This window comes from Ctenopharyngodon idella, chromosome 18 (genome assembly GCF_019924925.1).
Source record: "Ctenopharyngodon idella isolate HZGC_01 chromosome 18, HZGC01, whole genome shotgun sequence".
Taxonomy (NCBI): domain Eukaryota; kingdom Metazoa; phylum Chordata; class Actinopteri; order Cypriniformes; family Xenocyprididae; genus Ctenopharyngodon; species Ctenopharyngodon idella.
The window spans coordinates 25869712-25888695 of record NC_067237.1 but is presented as its reverse complement, the minus strand read 5'-3'; the positions used below and the strand labels follow the sequence as shown (position 1 = coordinate 25888695).

The following is an 18984-nucleotide window of genomic DNA, read 5'->3' as shown; positions in this document are numbered from 1 at the left end:
GGCCTACTTGAACACTGCAGTCTGTTATCAGACACTAGAGACAGGAGTCACAGAGGAATAAAGTGCTTGCTGGAGAGTGCTAAATCTCTTTAAACACCACCAGTTAAAATGCCATGGAACGGATCTGTCCAAATGCGATAGGATCTGGCCCGACGAGATAGTGTACTGTCCTGTGTTAAAAACGTTTGAACATTCTCCATTGCCTAATATGATCAAAAATCCGAGATAGCACATCATGTTTACAATAGAAACAAAAGGAAAAAAATCAGGGTTTTTTTAAGATAAGCAGAATTTTAATATATAAATAAATATTTTTAGCTGGCACATAATTTGAACACATTTAAACATACAGACAGCCATTTCACAGTGAATCAGATCACACTAATGAAGGAATCAAAACATCATTTATTACAGCAGCTTCCACTCAGTCGCGCTGGCACGCTCTCTTACATACACGCGCTGAGAAGGCAAAGACATGACAGGGGCTGATAGATTCTTACCGCTTCATTACCCACAGTCTTTCAAAGTGTAGCATAAGTCAGCATCAAAATCAGCAACCAGCTAATCAAACAGAGGAATAACTCAAGCACTGCTGAAAAGGACCAAGAAAAATAGTCATTTGGACAATCATCTTTTTCTTCTTTGAAATTAGAGGGTGTTTGACACACTCAAAAAAAAAAAAAAAAAAAAAAGATCTTTTTGTGACATCACCAAGCAGCATGTTGGGTAATAACAGTAAACAAAATAAAAGGATATTTCACTCAAATTTGAAACTTTGGACATCATTTACACACCCTCATGCCATTCTACAGTATGTTACATATGTATATGTAACTGTATGTATATATGTATATGTATATAGTTAAACTACATCTAGCTCAAAAAGAAAGATAAAGCACTTTAAAAGTGGTCCATTTGCCATATAAATTGCCATACACACTACAGGGCTGTTGAATGCTCGAAACTGGTTGACCAACGTTCTAAGGTGTGCAATTATTTTCAGGGAAACGCACGGCTAAAGTAGTTCTAGGCAGGTCTTGACTGCATTGTAGTTCCATATCAGTGATTTCAGTTATTTCAATAGGTCCTACAGCCTACAACCGCAAAAGAAACAAAACCCACAACGACACCGACCAAGCAAATAAATATAGTAAACAATAGGATGAAAACGACAAATTATTGTCATGGTTTTTGCCACAAAATATGTTTTATTGTGTCTTGAATGCGTATGCTCTCTTGCGCACTCTAATTCAATTCAGATAGCTTTATTGCTCTCTCTCTCTCTTTTAAACGTACACGTACTGTAGAGTACGGACACACACTCGCACAGAAATGTTTTGTCAGTGCTGCTCTGACGAATTAATCAGTAAAATAGTTTAGCAAATTAAAAGATACAAGGCATTTCTCACCAGCGAGGTAATAACTGTACGGTTCTTGAGGTAGATAAACTTATAGTTTCGCTATTAGTAGAGAAATGCACAGATTCAGGTAGGCTAATTCACAAGCACACTCTCTCTCTCTCTGCGTTAATAGCTGTATCAACGGTATTATTCTGCTATCAAGTCTCAAGCCTCCGTTAGTAGCTCTGAAATGACGTTTTGGAATTAGTAAAGGAGGCTTGGGATGAGATGCGTAAGAAATTAGTCCCACACACAAGTGTTTTAAGGACAAAAACCTGACAAATGTCTTGAAATACAACATCGGAACAGTGTCTTGAGGTGTGGTAACCGTAGTATAAGCGGAATAATTGACTCTGGGCCACACATATGTGGCAATTTACATTTCAAGTTTTTTTTTTTGTTTTTTTTTTTTTACACACAAAATTGTTTTTAACCTCAACCTCAAATTTGATTCAAAATATGTGGTTTGCCTTCATGGAATATAGTACAAAAATCACATGGACTACTTTAATACTTTAAATAATGCTTTATCATCCTTTTTGGACACTAAGTGGTCATTATGAACTATTGTTGGATGGAAAGGCTTCAGAAAGTATCTCTATGGAAGAAAGAAATTAATACAGGTTTTCAGGATAAATGTAAAAGTCCCTTTCAAATTGAATTTATTGGATTATTGTCTTTCAGAAAGGCAGAGTACAACTGTCCTTCTCTGAACTAAAAATGAAATGTGACATGTGCTGGTTTCAGTCGCAGAGTCCAATGGATCTGTATAAGGCTTGTTTAACCCTCATTGCATTTAGTCACCCATTGTAGATCAGAGTTATTAAAAATTATAACACTGAATTTGAGAGCAAACACATCTTGTCCCAATGCAGAGCAACAGATTTGATTCAGAGCTTGCTGTTCTTCTGGAATTGCGACACCAGTCCCACCACCTGTTCTGAGGCCTTAATGACTTTATTCTGCATGTAGGCAGCGCTGTTAGTGCTGGTCTCTTGCAAAAAGTAGCGATAATTAACCATTATGCCGCAGGAGTTGGCGATGCCTCGCGGGCTCGTGTCGGCTTGCCAATTCAGCCTCCACATGGTGGCACCGTTCTGAAGGTGGAAGTTGGCCACAGGGTTTAGGGCGTAGCCCCGTCGTTTCTCTCCATACAGGTACCAGGCACAGAGCCGCATTAAAGCAGGTTCCAGAGCATGGACCAGGCGTTCGGAGCGGATCCACTCGCTGGTGCCGATGAGCCTGCGCAAGGCCTCCAGAGCTGGAGCACCGGGAGCAGCTCCTGTCACGTCCTCCACCTCCCTCCACTCCTGCTCAGAGAGGAGTTCTGTGGCACGTCCTTCCTTCTTGTGCTGTCCGAGAGTCCCTTGTAGCCATAAGGAGAAGCCAGGGATGGGAGACAGACTAGAGAACTGGGCCATGTGGGGGAATTCACCCTGCACAAAAGATAAACACAGACAGTTAACTCTCACATATCTATACTAACACATGCACAAATTATAAATAAAATCATGCAATAAAATATATAATTATAAAATATTAAAATATTAATAAATAATTTATCTATCTATCTATCTATCTATCTATCTATCTATCTATCTATCTATCTATCTATCTGTCTTTACTGTCTCTTTTGATCAATTTAATGCATCAATCCTGAATAAAAGTATTCATTTCTTTCAAAAAAAAAACCTTTTTAACAGTAGTATATCCTCTCTACTTATTCTTCTTTTCTCTTCTATCCCACGCACTCCATTTGTTCTAATTTAAAAACCATGTTGAACAAGTCTACAGTGTCTCTTTCTCATCCCCCACAAGGACATAGACACACTCATTTTCTCTCCCTCTTATGCCCACATTCAACCAGAAGAAAGCACCGAACAAACCAAACGTGTCAGACTGGCCCCAGAGGAGCAGAGATTTTAAGTCCTCCACATCTCAAGTCCATCACACTTCTCTCTCGCTTTCATTCTTTGCCATGCATCACTCCTTCAGACAGGCAGGACTGAAGGAAGATTAAGCATGTCCAAGGGTCACTTTTCATTCATCAACTCAATTTACTGTAAAACATCGGTCAGCAGGTTTAAAGCTACAGAGAGCGAGAAAGAGAGAGAATAAAGAGTAAGGACAAGAAGAGAGTGAATGTAAGACAGAAAGTGAGTGCAAAAGAGACCCATGAGGATTCTGCTGAAAGACAAGCAAACCCTCCTCCTCTTCTCCTAAATCACAACGTGACCTTTCTCCACCTCTTTTTTTTCTGTCTATCATCCATCCATCATGCCAATCGTCCCCTTGTGGCATGGTGAGTCACCTTTACTCTTTCTTCAGCGGAAAGGATGGTCTCAGACTCTCACTCTCTTAAAAATAAAGGTTCTTTATTGGCATCTATAGCTGCTTTCCCACCATCGAGCCAAACTGTTTCCATTGCTTAACTGTTCCATTCGATGCTGATCTGGCCCAGTCGGTACGGATATGGTTTCATTTTCCACTCTAGGGCTGATAACGGACACTCTTTGGAATGTAATACAAATGCGTCAGTTGTTGGTTTGGTTTACAGATGATATGAGAGGTAAATAGCAACCACGTTATGGAAGTGGATCATATAAGTTTTATAATTTTATTATTAACTTGTGTTTACGTCGCTCAAATAGCACGCTTGGCCTGATACAGAGAAACTGGCAGCAAGCTAAAGTGGAAATATATACTGTATATAATAATATAATATATAATTAATATACTGTAACTGTTCCTAGAACCGCTCAGCCTGACGGTGGAAAAGCGGCTTATGGTTCAATGAAGAACCTTCAACATCCATGGAAACTTTTCATTTCACAAAAGGTTCTTTATAGTGAAAAAAAGGTTCCTTAGATTAATAAAATGTTTTTCACACTAAGAAAAAATCTTTGTTACTACTGTAAATTATGAAAAGAATTTGTATAAATTATAAATAGATTGGTTAAATCTGAATGGAATCTGTGAGAAAACATGTTTGTCTAAAGTTTATAGCCAAAGTCAGGTTAGATGCCATATTGAATGAAAATGAGGGTGTGAGGGATAGACGTACAGTCTTTACAATGGCACGCACTGTATAAAGGTCCTAGGTCACGTAATTTTCACAACTCACAACTTTTAAAACAGTTTTATGGAGGATTTTGTCTACTTAAAGTTTGGATTGGTTAATAACAACAGTACAATCCACTGAACGCACTGTATTCTATTCCTCACAGCCTCATTTTCATTCCTGTCAAAAATTGAATATGGTGCTACACTGACAAAGATCTATGTATTGAAAAGAAAGTATAAAGTACCTGCATGCTTACAGGAGGTTTTCACAGTGATGTCATAGAGGAACCATTTTCGTCTCCCTAAAGAACCTTTTTGTGAACACTTCTTAAAAGGTTACAGGTTACACTCAGATTTATCTTTTCCTCAAGTTCAACCACTGTCAACAATAATGACAAAGTAATTTTTGGAAAGAAAAAAGGCTAAAAGCTTCTTATACTTGTTTAAACAGTGTTAAACTTGGAACATAACTCATCACATTATACAAACAAGAAAATGTTCTTCAGAAAATGGAAAAAATCTATTTATAATTTACAGTAGTAACCAGAGTAACAATGGTATTTTGCTAGAACATATGGTTGTAAGGCTCATGTGAATATCTATGGACTGAGATGGAGAGAACTCAATTCAAAGATAAACGAGCGAGCTACATTTGTGTACACACACACACACACACACACACACACACACACACACACACACACACACACACACTTCAAAAACAATCTAATTCAAACACAAATCCAGAGCATCAACATGCACAATTTGCATAAAATAATATCTATCAGCTGTCATTTCCACTCAAATGATGCTTTCAATCTCTCATATGGGTAAATCAGCACTCCGAGAACCGCAGCCGTTCGCAGAGAGCTCTTTACTAGGGTTTACCTCTATTACACAAACAACCACCCAGCACTTTGTTTCACCAACACTCCCACTGAAGAAAAACTCATCCGAATCTATAAACCTGAGTGCCTCTCGTTTCTTTTCCATTTAATTCCGCCTTCATCTAGTAAAGAGGCAGCTCTGTGACATGTCATGCGTCCCTTCTTCTTCATGTTATTGAGGGTGACAGCTGGAATTTTATTAGTTTTCCTGCTTTTTTCTCCCTTTCGGACACAAACATACTAATGTACAATGCCTGCCACTAGGCGACACTGTGGGACAAATATATTAAACACATTATAGTATTTAGCGTTGTCAATCAATTTAATTTTTTTACTGAATTGATTACAAAATGCCAATTAATTAATTAATTATATTAAATTGCATATTAGTATTTGTTGACAAAAATAATTTGAATACATTACATTATTGATTAACATAGGCCCCTTTCACACATTAAACCCAGTAAATTACTGTAAAATTACCAGATTGACTTCCCCGGTAAATACACCATATACTCACACATCAGTACCATTAAACTCAATTTGCTCAATTTGGAACTGCATACTAATTTTACTGTTTCTGCCATAGAAAGATAAGGTAAAAATTGCACAAGTAAAGACTAGGTGTGAGGTATTTCTTATTTTATATAGTTTTATACATTGTATATTGTTTTTTCAGCATCTCACGCCATGAGCACCACAATTTAAGATGGTACATACATTGTAACTTTTAAACTCAACAATCTTTATTAAATGGCAAAAAAAAAACATAAAATCAAGAGGTAAACTGAAATTTAATTTCTTTTTTCCCTTCAATAACTACTGTTTATTTGAAGAAAATTCTGAAACATCTAAAATCATTTATTAATTACTATATCAACACTCTCAGTTTCTGTTTATAATATATTATTATTATAGTTTATTATATATATAGGGGGATCCTAGCATTTATTTTTTTGATGCAATAATTCTTTAAACAGCTGTGATGAACATAAAAAGCACTATCTTTTTATGACTTATTTTCTCATTAATTTGCCCACCTGCAGTTCTCGGACCACCCTTTTGATGAGGTAATTTCCAAGCTCCACCCCCTGCAGCCCAGCCTGAGTGGAGGATATGGAGTAGAAGATGGCTGCATTGATCTTGTTCACATCCTCGTCCGCATCTACAGTGGCAAACTCTCTCACGATTCCCTGGGAAAATAAGAGGCACATATTAACAGACTCACAGGGAACTGACTGGAATGCGTTGGCAGATTTCTGTATATTCTGAGCACATTGCCTTTATCTTACTCCACTACTGTCTCTGAATACATTTGTCTGGTCCTGACTTCTAGCAGGTATGTTAGTGAGAAGTAATGACATTGCACAAGGACACTTTCTCCCATTCATGGACCCAATTTACACTCTATTTAAATTCTGACCATCAAGCCATCAATTATTCTTTGTGATGAATAACAAATGTGATTTCCATTTGCATGTACCTGGATATTATTTGCTATGTCCTCAGTTAAGGCAACATGCAGCACCACCAGTGGTTCTCCAGGCATTGAGGCATGGGTGAAGGCATAGCATCGACGGTATGGCCCCACTCTGCGTTTGAGATCCGTCCAGTTCCGCACAGGGTGGACCGCCTCGTACCTGTAGGATCAGGGGAAAAAAAAGGCTCAACTGGGACGGCAAATAAAAAGGAAATGTTCATACGTAAGAGAGAGATCTTACTGGCTGATCTTCTGAAGGATCTCGCAAGGGGACCGCCAAGTGATTCTTTCAAGTTGAAGTAACCCAACAGAGAACCATTCTGACAGAAGACTCTTAAGAGTGCTGTTTAGATCCTAACACACACAGATACACAAACACAGAAGAACAGAGATGAAGAATGAGATAAGTGAACATGTAGTTTCATCACCAGCACATTATTATTATTTATATACTCATATTTTATGAATATTTTGAATTAGCTTTTATTTTCATTTTCAATTTTCAATTTTAGTTTAATTGTTAATACATTTTTATGTGCTTTTTTTCCAAAAGACTACTTATTTTCATCTAATATTTACTTTTCATTTTATTTTAATTCAGTGTTTTTTTTTTTCAATTAAACGATAATAAGTTAGGCTATAATAAGTTCAATAAAAAAAATACATGTTTAATCGTGTTAGTTAACCATAATAATGCTGGACTGAATCTGACCAGAATCAAACCAAAATAATCAGACTCAAATAAAAAAAAGAATCATTTGCTTTTTAAATGTTTTTCCAGACAGAAAGTTTTCTATAGGCACAAAGTTATGTGAGTTATGTTCAAATTAAAATGTATAAATGTTTTAAATATTTTTATTTCATATTTTTCATTACAAATCCAACACAAACCTAAAGTTACATAAGGAAATACTGAATTGAACCACCTTGAAATGCAATGTTACCAATGCAAAACTCCCTTCCGACTGCACTCGGGCCATTTATAAAAAATATGCCCCAAAAATGGGTCATCCAGAAATCATCACAGTATTGCGAAGAGGTTATTTACATATAGTCTTAAAAGTATAGCCGCAAAACCAGCCTGTTTAATCATAAAGGTCAAAGATAGTGTTGAAAGTGGTCATGCAAAACTAAATCATGTGCAAAAAACCTCAACTAATATTATAAATGGGCTTCAGGGGAAAAAAATAATAAGCTGCAAAAGCGTAGAACATTGCTGGCTTAATATTATAATTTATGTGCAATACCCAACGATTTTCAAGAATCGTTCTCAGGACAGCTGCGCTCATAATGGCGCCTAATTATAAAGTGTGCAGCTTTCGTCAGTGGAATTAATATTTCACAGGCGCTTTTTACAGATAGTGTGAACCAACCCCACCAACTCACAGTTGCTGCCATTTCATCTGTACTGTATACAACACTTTCAGAGGAGTCTCATTTCCCTCTGTAGCTCTTAGCATCTGTTTATTTGCTCTGGTGGTGTTCTCATTACAGCGCTGGGATCGGTGTTAGCGTCCATACGAGGATGCTGAAAGATTTCTGTGGTAAACACAGTTCCATTTCATCAAAGAGCTGTTGCTCCCCACATGAGATATGGTTCTGCACTCTCCCTCGAGGGTCAGATTTCTTTCATAATGGTGATGAGCAACACAACACGCATACAAATATCTAGATCTAGTCGCTGGTGCACTCACACAAAGCAGCTTTAAGAATTCTAGGCTAGCCTGTCCCACAGATGCATGCGCTTAAAAGAATTGTGGGCCTGTCAATCAAACGTCAACACCGGCTGTCTGTGCGTGCTTCGCCCTCATCTATAGGTAGTACACGTAAAATCTGACCTTATTGTAGCACTTTCAGCTGAGCCCGCAAGCGAAAGATCTCGAATTATCATTTCTCAGCACGCTTTTCCCTATAAAGCCCACTCGCTTAGTTCAGCATACATAAATGTGCCACTAAGTGATGCATTTGTATGTAGAAAATAACCTGGGGGTGTGAAGGTAAGTTGTTGGAATAGCTCCCAATAGCTCAATAGCACCAAAACAATCTAACAAAGTTGGGATGTAGCGTTGCCTGAAAACAGGATGGCTGTTCAAGGAAAGCAGGCCAACAGGGACTGAACTGGAGTGGTAGTCTACGGCATTTTGCTTTTCTGTCTATCTCAGCTTTACTCAGAGTGCAAGCCACAGCCTATAGCTGCCCCAGCAGTCACCGTTCCACTTAACATTAAACTCATCAAATCCTCTCTGGGCTGGGAAATTACTTCTAAGCATTTATTCGATGTTCTACCTTAAAATTCAGGGCAGCTGAAAGTATTTGCCCAAAAGAGTTTTGTATTTGCTTACACGGCTGAATTTACTCTGGGGCCAAGCGTGCATAAGTGGAATCCAACTTTGATACGTACCATTGCACTGCAGGCCACAACTATCAAAAGAGCCGCACTGTTTGGGCCGTTTTATATATTTTCTTGTGTCCACAAGAGAGGGGAAGATATCTAACTCATGCTAAACTATAAGCGTCAAGGCAGATACAGAGATCACAAATTATTAATCCCACCAAAGTGTGCCAGGCTGAAACTTAAAAAGGGCAGAGAACATTTGCTGCATGGAAACTGCACTGCACAAAAGAAGCAAGAATGTCAAGGACGTGTCAATGACTGCACCTGAAATTGGGCTTTTGACATTCTCAGATTTTACTGACGTGAATGAAAAGTGAAGAAGGCAGGTGCAAATGGAAGAAATCATTAAAGCAATTCCTACCTGTTCACACATAAAATGTTTAACACCGTTAGAATTTGAGAAAAATACCAGGTAACACTTTAATAAAAGCCTTTCTATGTAATGCATTATAAAAGTATTTTTTTAATGCATGTGTTTTATGGTCTCATGAATATGTAACTACAGTTATAATACATTATTATAATACTTATCCATTCATTGAACATACCTTTAGAAAGTATAATGCACTAAAACACGATAAACAAGCAATTTCAGATGTAACAAGGAATCTGCAAATATGATAAAGCATTTTAACTTTGTTTACAATTATTTATGAAAAGACAATGCATTATAAAGAACATTATGAATATGATCATAATGCATTATACATAAAAGGCTTTAAGTAAATGTTAAAAATCGTAAATGTAGCTTTGTAAAATATGCTGTAAAAATATATAAATGGCTTGAAGGGACAGTTCACCCAAAAATGAAAATTCTGTCATTAATTACTCACCCTCATGTCATTCTACACCCGTAAGACCTTCATTCATCTTCCGAACACAAATTAAAAGATTTTTGATGAAATCCAAGAGGTATATGACTCGTCCATAGCCAGCAATATAATCAACACTTTCAAGGTCCAGAAAGGTAATAAAGACATCGTTAAAACCATCGACGTGACTGCAGTGATTCAACCTTAATTCTATGAAGCGACAATAATACTTTTTGTGCGCAAAAACAAAACAAAAATGACTTTATTCAATAATATTTTCTCTTCTGTGTCATTCTCATATGTTGTTTACGTCCAGCGCTTCCAGGTTCTATGTTAGAACACCGACTCATTATTTGTCGGCTCCTGTGTCAGCTTCACACGCATACGTCGTGCTGCTCACGTGTGCAGCTTTGGCCAATACTGAGCCGGCATTCGGATGTAAACACGGAAGCCTTCACTGTGCTCACTGCATCAACTGCGTAAGGATAATGACAGGGAAGAGAAGAGATTGTTGAATAAAGTCGTTATTTTTGTTTTATTTTTGTGCGCAAAAAGTATTCTCGTTGTTTCATAGAATTAAGGTTGAACCACTGCAGTCACATCGACGGTTTTAACAATGTCTTTAGTACCTTTCTGGATCTTGAAAGTGTTTATTTTATTGCTGTCTATCTCTCGGATTTCATCAAAAATATCTTAATTTGTGTTCCGAAGATGAACGAAGGTCTTACGGGTGTGGAACGACATGAATAGTTAATGACAGAATTTTCATTTTTGGGTGAACTAACCCTTTAAAACTGTATGATTTTCCTTCTTCTGTGAAACACAAAAGCAGATATATTGAAAGTCAATGGGGTCCAAAAAACATTAAGATATTATATATATAAAAATTCACACCAAAAGTAACAATGTAAACACTTTCAAAATATTAAGATCACATATGTAGCTTAGTAAAATATGTTGAAATGGCTTATAGAAATATTAGAATGTTAATCAAATTGATATTAGTTATTGCAGTCCAGCCAAAGAATTTTCTTTCCGGTACGTCACTAATGCTTTGAACACAAGCATTTTTTAAATGCTTCATAGAGCAGACCTTTCCTGCTACAGTATATAATATAAACCTCTAATGTAAATCTAAAAACTAATGGACTGAGGAAATGTAAATGGCTTACTGACAAGGCACCCAATGTAACTTTAAATCACTAATATTGCAGAGGGCATGTCAGTGCAGCCATCCTAAATTGCTCTGTGGAAACCACTGCAAGAAGCTTACTGAGAGTCCAATATAATGCAGACTTGGAGGAGCTCTGCAGGACACCTGTTTGAGTCCAGACAGACTACATCTGTTTATCGATTATATATCAAGAGATGAACCTGCCCAGAGATTTGAACTGACATTTCTTTGGGATCCTGATAATTCTGCTAGAGAGAGTTTGGGATGTGTGATTAAAGTTTACTGCAAAGCTCAGCATCTTAGCTGTTCGCTGTCTGGAGCGATTATTGTCATTTTAACGCATTTTGCTCTTCAGCACTCAGGCTGGTAGGAGGTGAGCTAAATCAGTGCTAGTTTTTACTCTCTTTGTCTGTGAATCAGATGTGTTGTAGTCATTTATAGTTTAAGGTACACAAGTATAAAAGCTGTTTATTTTTACAACAATCTTCACTGTAAAACCTAATGCTCAAAATAATTAATTGGTTTGAGTAGGACAAACTTAAATTAAACAAATTAGTTTAGTCAAATAAACTTTTATGAGTATTTAGCACTTTCTTTTTCTTTCGAGTTCACAGAACTTATATATTTTAAGTAAACTGTTTCATTGCTTTGAGTGAGTTTTATGAACTCATTTCTTTCAAATTAGATGAACTTAAGTTTAACTGAAACTGGGCTGGGTTTCCCAGCATGCCTTGCCCATGGCACTCGAAAGGGAGAGTAAATGTTAAAATTAAGTGCTATATAATGCTTTTTTGTGTGTGTGTGTAAGATTAATGTTAAGTGGGAGATTTAGCAGTTATTAATGTTTTGTTATGCTAATTTAGAAGATTTTCTGTTAAAGTGAGTTTTTGGAGAGTTACCATCATGGTGACATGTGTGCGGCTTGGTTTGAGAACAATATGTTAAATGTTTTATATTGCTGTACTAATTTAAGTGCTATACAATGCTATTGCTAACATGTTAGCAAATTAGCAAGTTAACATATTCTGTGTTATCCAGTTATTGCTAGCTAAGTTTCCACTAATAAAAATGTTTATGTTGAGATTACATGATAATTTTAAGTTAAATGTATGAATTAGTTTACTTAAATATTATTTCAGTTTAAGAACAATTAAAATGTATGAGTACAAAATAAAAATCTGCCAGTTCTGCTTACTTAAACTTTGAATTTCTTAACTTAAAAATTTGATGTAATCGATTGCCTCAATTTTGAGTTCTGCCAACTTATTAGGGTTTACAGTGTTGAGAAGTGATTCCCAATTGACATGTATAACATACATTAGTCAGAATACCTATTGCTCCAAGGTAAAATAATGTTAATATATATTACTGATTATTCATTTGAAGCAGTGAGAATGTTGAAGAAATGTCAGGAAAAAAGATGCTTTGCAATGTCGTACTTCATTCCAGTCCATGTACAAACAATATCCAATGTATTTTTTTTTTTTTTACCACTTTATGAACACATTTTACTGAAAATTGCACTGTTCATGGGATAATTCATAAAGCTTGTCTGAGTGTGCAACAGTAACTAATCTTAGCAATGGTTCGACCGACGGACAGAAAACCTCCTTACTCTGCATCTGGCTGACATTTCACCTCACTGTCACTAACTCAGACATATTAATGGCACAGTATCTTTTCTGATAGGGCCCAGTGGGCTGGAGGTGTGCCAGATGGTTTCTCTGAAGCATTCCTTAGGGATATGCTTTAATGCAATATTATTATGGGGAGAGAGAAGCAGGGGAAGCCACCACTGAGAGCTGTGCTAACACTCACTAACAGGTAAAAAGGCTTTTAAATGAAGTGCAGAATACACAATGAATGATCATGTGACCAAATTATTGCTTGGCTGAATGTCAGCTTAACATCAATTGTGCTTTCAGAAAGTATTCAGCTTTCATTGGTTATTTATTTCTAACTCTTTAGTACTGCAAAGTCAAATTACAATCTATTTAAATTGAAATTTTATTAGGTAATTCTTTATAATGTCCTCTCTATTCTCTAATAAGTGAATACTGTGTGGAATAGCAAACTACCATATTACCCTTTTTATTTCTGAAGTATATAGAACAAATGAAACTGAAGAAATATTGCTATTTTTTTTTGCTAAAAAAAATCTGATTAATAATAACTTTTTTTTATTTTTAAGATAACTGAACTAAACATGCACCTAATACTGTAAGCTCATGAGGCAACAATGAAACATAAATATTGTTGCATACACTTTTAAAAATAAAGGTTCTTAATTGCCATCTATTGTTCCATGAAGAACTTCTAACATTAAAGGAAACTTTCCATTCAACAAAAGGTTGTTTATAGTGGAAAAGGTTAAACTATTTTGGAACCTTTACTTTTAGTGATACTGGGTACTTTTTCCCATACTACTTTTAAGAAATAGTAGCCAGTATGTAGTAAGCAGTACACCAATATTCTTTTCTGAACATTAATTGAAAATTCACCTCATGTATTCAGTTCTCATGTTTTTCAATCCACCTGTGTTCAATTCCCCAATAAATGCTGGCTTTATGAAGTATCATTACTAAAACATCAGATCAGATCATCCCTGCTGCCATGAAGACCAAAGAGCTGCCCATGAAACTTTGAGATAACGTTAGGAAAAAAGAAAAAGAAAAAACACTTGAGAAGGCTATAAAAAGATTGGCAAAGCTTCAAACTTTCCAAGAATCACTATGAGGTCCTTTGTAACAAAACGGGGGGAAAACACTGGAGTTGAGATTGGACTGCTTCAAAAAAAGTATCAGGACAAGGTGCTGTGCAAGTGACCCAGAGGCAGTCTACAAAACTAAGAGTATTGCACATCTCTTTGGATGAAATGGGGAAACTGTCCAGACTTCAATGATTTCTTTGCACTTCACAAAGATGCTTACTTTTGAAAAAGGCAGACGGTGTCACAACTGAAGTTTGCTAGGCACCACTAGACAAAACCTGAAATATTTTGGCAGAATTATCCACTTTTTTTTAGTCTGGTAAGACTTACTTGGCCTCAAAACACTCAAATCAAATAAAGCCCATAACATTCAGAAAACCTCATAGATCTTATTCAAAGTAGACGCCGCATTTAATTTTCCACAAATGAAAGTGAGGCAGTGTTATGTCATATATAATTTTCACAGCATGGGAAAAGTCATACTTTCAATGTTCTGTCAGCTGAAAGACTGACAACAGTACATTAAATGCACAGACTGTATTTATTTTACTCACAGCCTCATTTTCACTCTTAAAATTACAAAAGGCATCTACCCAGACAAAGGTCCATATGCTGTGTGAAGCAAGGCAGTGTCATTCAATGGTTGTTGCCATCAAGGGCATTACAGATGAGGCCAAATACAGACAAATCTTTGAGGAGAAAAGATGTCAATCTGCCAAAGTTGTATTCTTGGAATAAAAAAATAATTTTTCAACAGAAAAATGACTCAAAGGACAAGGAATACATAAAAAGGAGGTTTGTATTCTGGAATGGCCAAACCAGAGCCCAGACCTGAATCCTAACGAATAGCTTATTCTCTGTATGACCAAGCCCAAACGGACTATTTTCACATTTTCTACATTGATTTTGAGGGAAAAGATCTCTGAAATTCTTTCGAAAGGATTTTAAACATGGTAAATGTGTGAAATGGAGCTGAAAGCATTCTTGCCAGTAGCTGAAAGCATACTCAAATTAGACACAAACATGCAAGGGGATTTGTTGAATTTTAAGAATGACAAGTCTTCTGATACTGCAGAATTCTGCAGGAAAAAAAATGGATAAAAATTGAAAATTCCTAAAAGCATAAAGCTCAAGCTAAAAACATCCTTGGTTTCTAAACAATTAATTCAAAAATCATGTATCTTCTTTAACGGATGATACACTTGATCAATTTGACTAAATTTGGAGGAGCTATAACAGGAACAAATGTTGGGCACTGTAGACTATCAACAGTCATGTGTCCATGTGACGTTGTGGCTTAAAACAGCATGACATACATTCAAATGTATATTTGGCACCAAAACATTACAAACTATGTCACAGCTGAAGCCTGTGACGTTCACAAATGTGGGACAAAGGTCATCTGGCTCCAAACACTACCAGCCATGTGAAATCAGAGACCACCAGGATCTAAAGTAGGGGAAAGGGCAAATCACAAGTTTGCATGCCATGTCATAACCAACGCCATTTTTAGGAATGCAGTTTTCACTGACACCATCTGAAAAGCCAAAAGGTCATTCCATGACATGGGTGCTTGCCTACACAGTGTAAATTAGAAAGACAGTGATGATATTTCTACATACTGTATATATCATGTTTTCGATAATCAGTTATTTAAAATCATGTATGTAACCTGGGGACACAATAATATGAGCATTTCATCATATACATGAACATATATATATATATATATATATATATATATATATACACATACACACACACACACACACACACACACAGTGTTGGGGGTAACACATTACAAGTAATGAGAGTTATGTAATCAGATTACTTTTTCAAATAAGTAATGCAAGTTACTTTGTTTTCCCATTTATTGAGAGAAATTGGGAGTAAGGTGCAGAGCCTTTGTGTGTGCTGGATCATCGAAGGATCATCTCACTTTTGCTGTGAAAAGTGAAATGACGATTTTGATGAAATGATCATCAAAAGTGAAACTTTTTGTGGTGTGAAAGGGACTTTACATTTGCCAAAATAGAATTTTTGTTTTTAATTATTTATCAAAAGTAACATAATGCATTACTTTCCATAAAAAGTAAGGGAGAGTAAATGTTAAAATTAAGTGTTATATAATGCTTTTTTGTGTGTGTGTAAGATTAATGTTAAGTGGGAGATTTAGCAGTTATTAATGTTTTGTTATGCTAATTTAGAAGATTTTCTGTTAAAGTGAGTTTTTGGAGAGTTACCATCATGGTGACATGTGTGCGGCTTGGTTTGAGAACAATATGTTAAATGTTTTATATTGCTGTACTAATTTAAGTGCTATACCATGCTATTGCTAACATGTTAGCAAATTAGCACGTTAGCATATTCTGTGTTATCTAGTTATTGCTAGCTAAGTTTCCACTAATAAAAATGTTTATGTTGAGATTACATGATAATTTTAAGTTAAATGTATGAATTAGTATACTTAAATATTATTTCAATTTAAGAACAACTAAAATGTATGAGTACAAAATAAAAATCTGCCAGTTCTGCTTACTTAAACTTTGAATTTCTTAACTTAAAAATTTGATGTAATCGATTGCCTCAATTTTTTGAGTTTTGCCAACTTATTAGGGTTTACAGTGTTGAGAAGTGATTCCCAATTGACATGTATAACATACATTAGTCAGAATACCTATTGCTCCAAGGTAAAATAATGTTAATATATATTACTGATTATTCATTTGAAGCAGTGAGAATGTTGAAGAAATGTCAGGAAAAAAAGATTGATCAACAGTCATGTGTCCATGTGACGTTGTGGCTTAAATTAAAACAGCATGACATACATTCAAATGTATATTTGGCACCAAAACATTACAAACTATGTCACAGCTGAAGCCTGTGACGTTCACAAATGTGGGACAAAAGTCATCTGGCTCCAAACACTACCAGCCATGTGAAATCAGAGACCACCAGGATCTAAAGTAGGGGAAAGGGCAAATCACAAGTTTGCATGCCATGTCATAACCAACGCCATTTTTAGGAATGCAGTTTTCACTGACACCATCTGAAAAGCCAAAAGGTCATTCCATGACATGGGTGCTTGCCTACACAGTGTAAATTAGAAAGACAGTGATGATATTTCTACATACTGTATATATCATGTTTTCGATAATCAGTTATTTAAAATCATGTATGTAACCTGGGGACACAATAATATGAGCATTTCATCATATACATGAACATATATATATATATATATATATATATATATATACATACACACACACACACACACACACACACACACACAGTGTTGGGAGTAACACATTACAAGTAATGAGAGTTATGTAATCAGATTACTTTTTCAAATAAGTAATGCAAGTTACTTTGTTTTCCCATTTATTGAGAGAAATTGGGAGTAAGGTGCAGAGCCTTTGTGTGTGCTGGATCATCGAAGGATCATCTCACTTTTGCTGTGAAAAGTGAAATGACGATTTTGATGAAATGATCATCAAAAGTGAAACTTTTAGTGGTGTGAAAGGGACTTTACATTTGCCAAAATAGAATTTTTGTTTTTAATTATTTATCAAAAGTAACATAATGCATTATTTTCCATAAAAAGTAACAATTAGTTACTTTTTAAGGAGTAACAGTATTGTAACGCATTACTTTTAAAAGCAACTTTCCCCAAAACTGTATAAAGGACACAAACTCCACCTTTTGTTCTTGGAATGACCCCAAAAACAACTACATTTAATATCTACATATCATAAAACAATGAAATTATTACTGAGTATTTACCCTCATGTGTGGGCTGTCACTAATTTTTGAGGATGCGAACTCGATGAGATCTGCCCTGAGATCCACCAGAAACTTCACACCGCCCTGAACCTTGCTGATGTGAGTGAGCAGCTGACGGTATCGAGGTGTTAAACTGTACCGTAACCTGTCCTCCACCTGCAGGATAGTGGCCACATCCCGCCCCTGAGTGTCCAGCAACTTCGCGGCCAGATCCGAAGCCCATCTGTGATCTATCCCGAAATCATGAGACAACTTCTCGAGAAACTCCAGTCTTTGCTCTTTCTCTAAACTCTTGTAGAAGTGCATAAACTCCAGACTGTTGGATTCAGGTGGAGGTGGAGATTTTTCTCTCATCTCATAGGTGGGCAATGGAACCACTGTCTTTTTTAGGATCTCCTCCATGCTATTGTGCTCTGCGATAGTAGTGCATGGATACATGTTTCTGAACTCCCACGCTCTGAGTCCCTGGACCGTTTTTAATACAGCTCCGTGTCGATAAGACTTTAGCAAAGAGCGCGCGGCTGTAGATAAGTGGAAAGGTGTCATTGCTCGCCTGACAAATACGCACCAAAATAAACCTAGCATACACTGTTGAAATGCACATCTACTTCCGGGATCTCTTAAAGGAACCGCGCAAAGTTGTATGTCAAATGCATGACAGTACACAGTACTTATTCACAATGAAATGTGATGATCATAAAAACACATCAATCTGAACTAAGCTTAAAAAAGACGTTATAAAAAAAAATAATAATACAGTAGTAACCAGGGGATTAAACTGGGATTTTGAAGGATAAGGAACCTTGTTCCCCAGCTAGTATTTTAGTAAAAGTAAAAAGTATGTAAAGCAAAAATAAGTAAGTAAATAAATAAATGAATAAACAAATAAAATGTTCTATAAAGTCTTTATCTAAAGTTTATATTTCCGTTCTGGAAATGTATGCAAATCAATGTGTATTTAATTAGATAATGCCTCGTTTGCATATTTAAATATAACATTTCAGAAAACTTGTCATACAAAACAATTGTCTTTTTGTACTGTGATTAGTCAACTGAAGGATGGTGATAGTTAAACAATTAGTTCACTTTATATGAAAATTACCCCATGCTTTACTCACCGTCAACAAGCCATCCTATGTGTATATGTTTTTCTTCTTTCAGACGAATACAATCAGAGTTATATTTATAATCACCCTGATGCTCCTAAGCTTTATAGCCTATGGCAGTGCATGGAAACCATCAGTTTGAAACTCAAACAAGTGCATCCATTCATCATA

At 36.1% G+C, this 18984-nt stretch overlaps 1 protein-coding gene across 1 annotated transcript; it reads right to left on the bottom strand.

Moving 5' to 3' along the window:
* Window positions 1–271: 271 nt before the first annotated feature.
* mlycd (malonyl-CoA decarboxylase) lies at window positions 272–18327 on the bottom strand. The gene is made up of 5 exons (XM_051869545.1): window positions 17708–18327; window positions 7072–7184; window positions 6834–6990; window positions 6391–6543; window positions 272–2836 (listed from the first exon to the last, which is right to left on the bottom strand). The coding sequence occupies exons 1-5, from the start codon at window positions 18290–18292 to the stop codon at window positions 2291–2293; spliced, it is 1554 nt and encodes a 517-aa protein (XP_051725505.1). The 5' UTR covers window positions 18293–18327; the 3' UTR covers window positions 272–2290.
* Between the last annotated feature and the right edge of the window lie 657 nt (window positions 18328–18984).

Excerpts from the sequence above, each read along its gene's own strand:
- mlycd (XM_051869545.1), bottom strand. The coding sequence starts at position 18,292 with ATGCTAGGTTTATTTTGGTGCGTATTTGTCAGGCGAGCAATGACACCT. Across the intron at positions 6,544-6,833 it reads ACATAGCAAATAATATCCAG|GGAATCGTGAGAGAGTTTGC; the intron begins GTACATGCAAAT and ends TTATTTTCCCAG. Across the intron at positions 2,837-6,390 it reads GGGTGGTCCGAGAACTGCAG|GGTGAATTCCCCCACATGGC; the intron begins GTGGGCAAATTA and ends TCTTTTGTGCAG.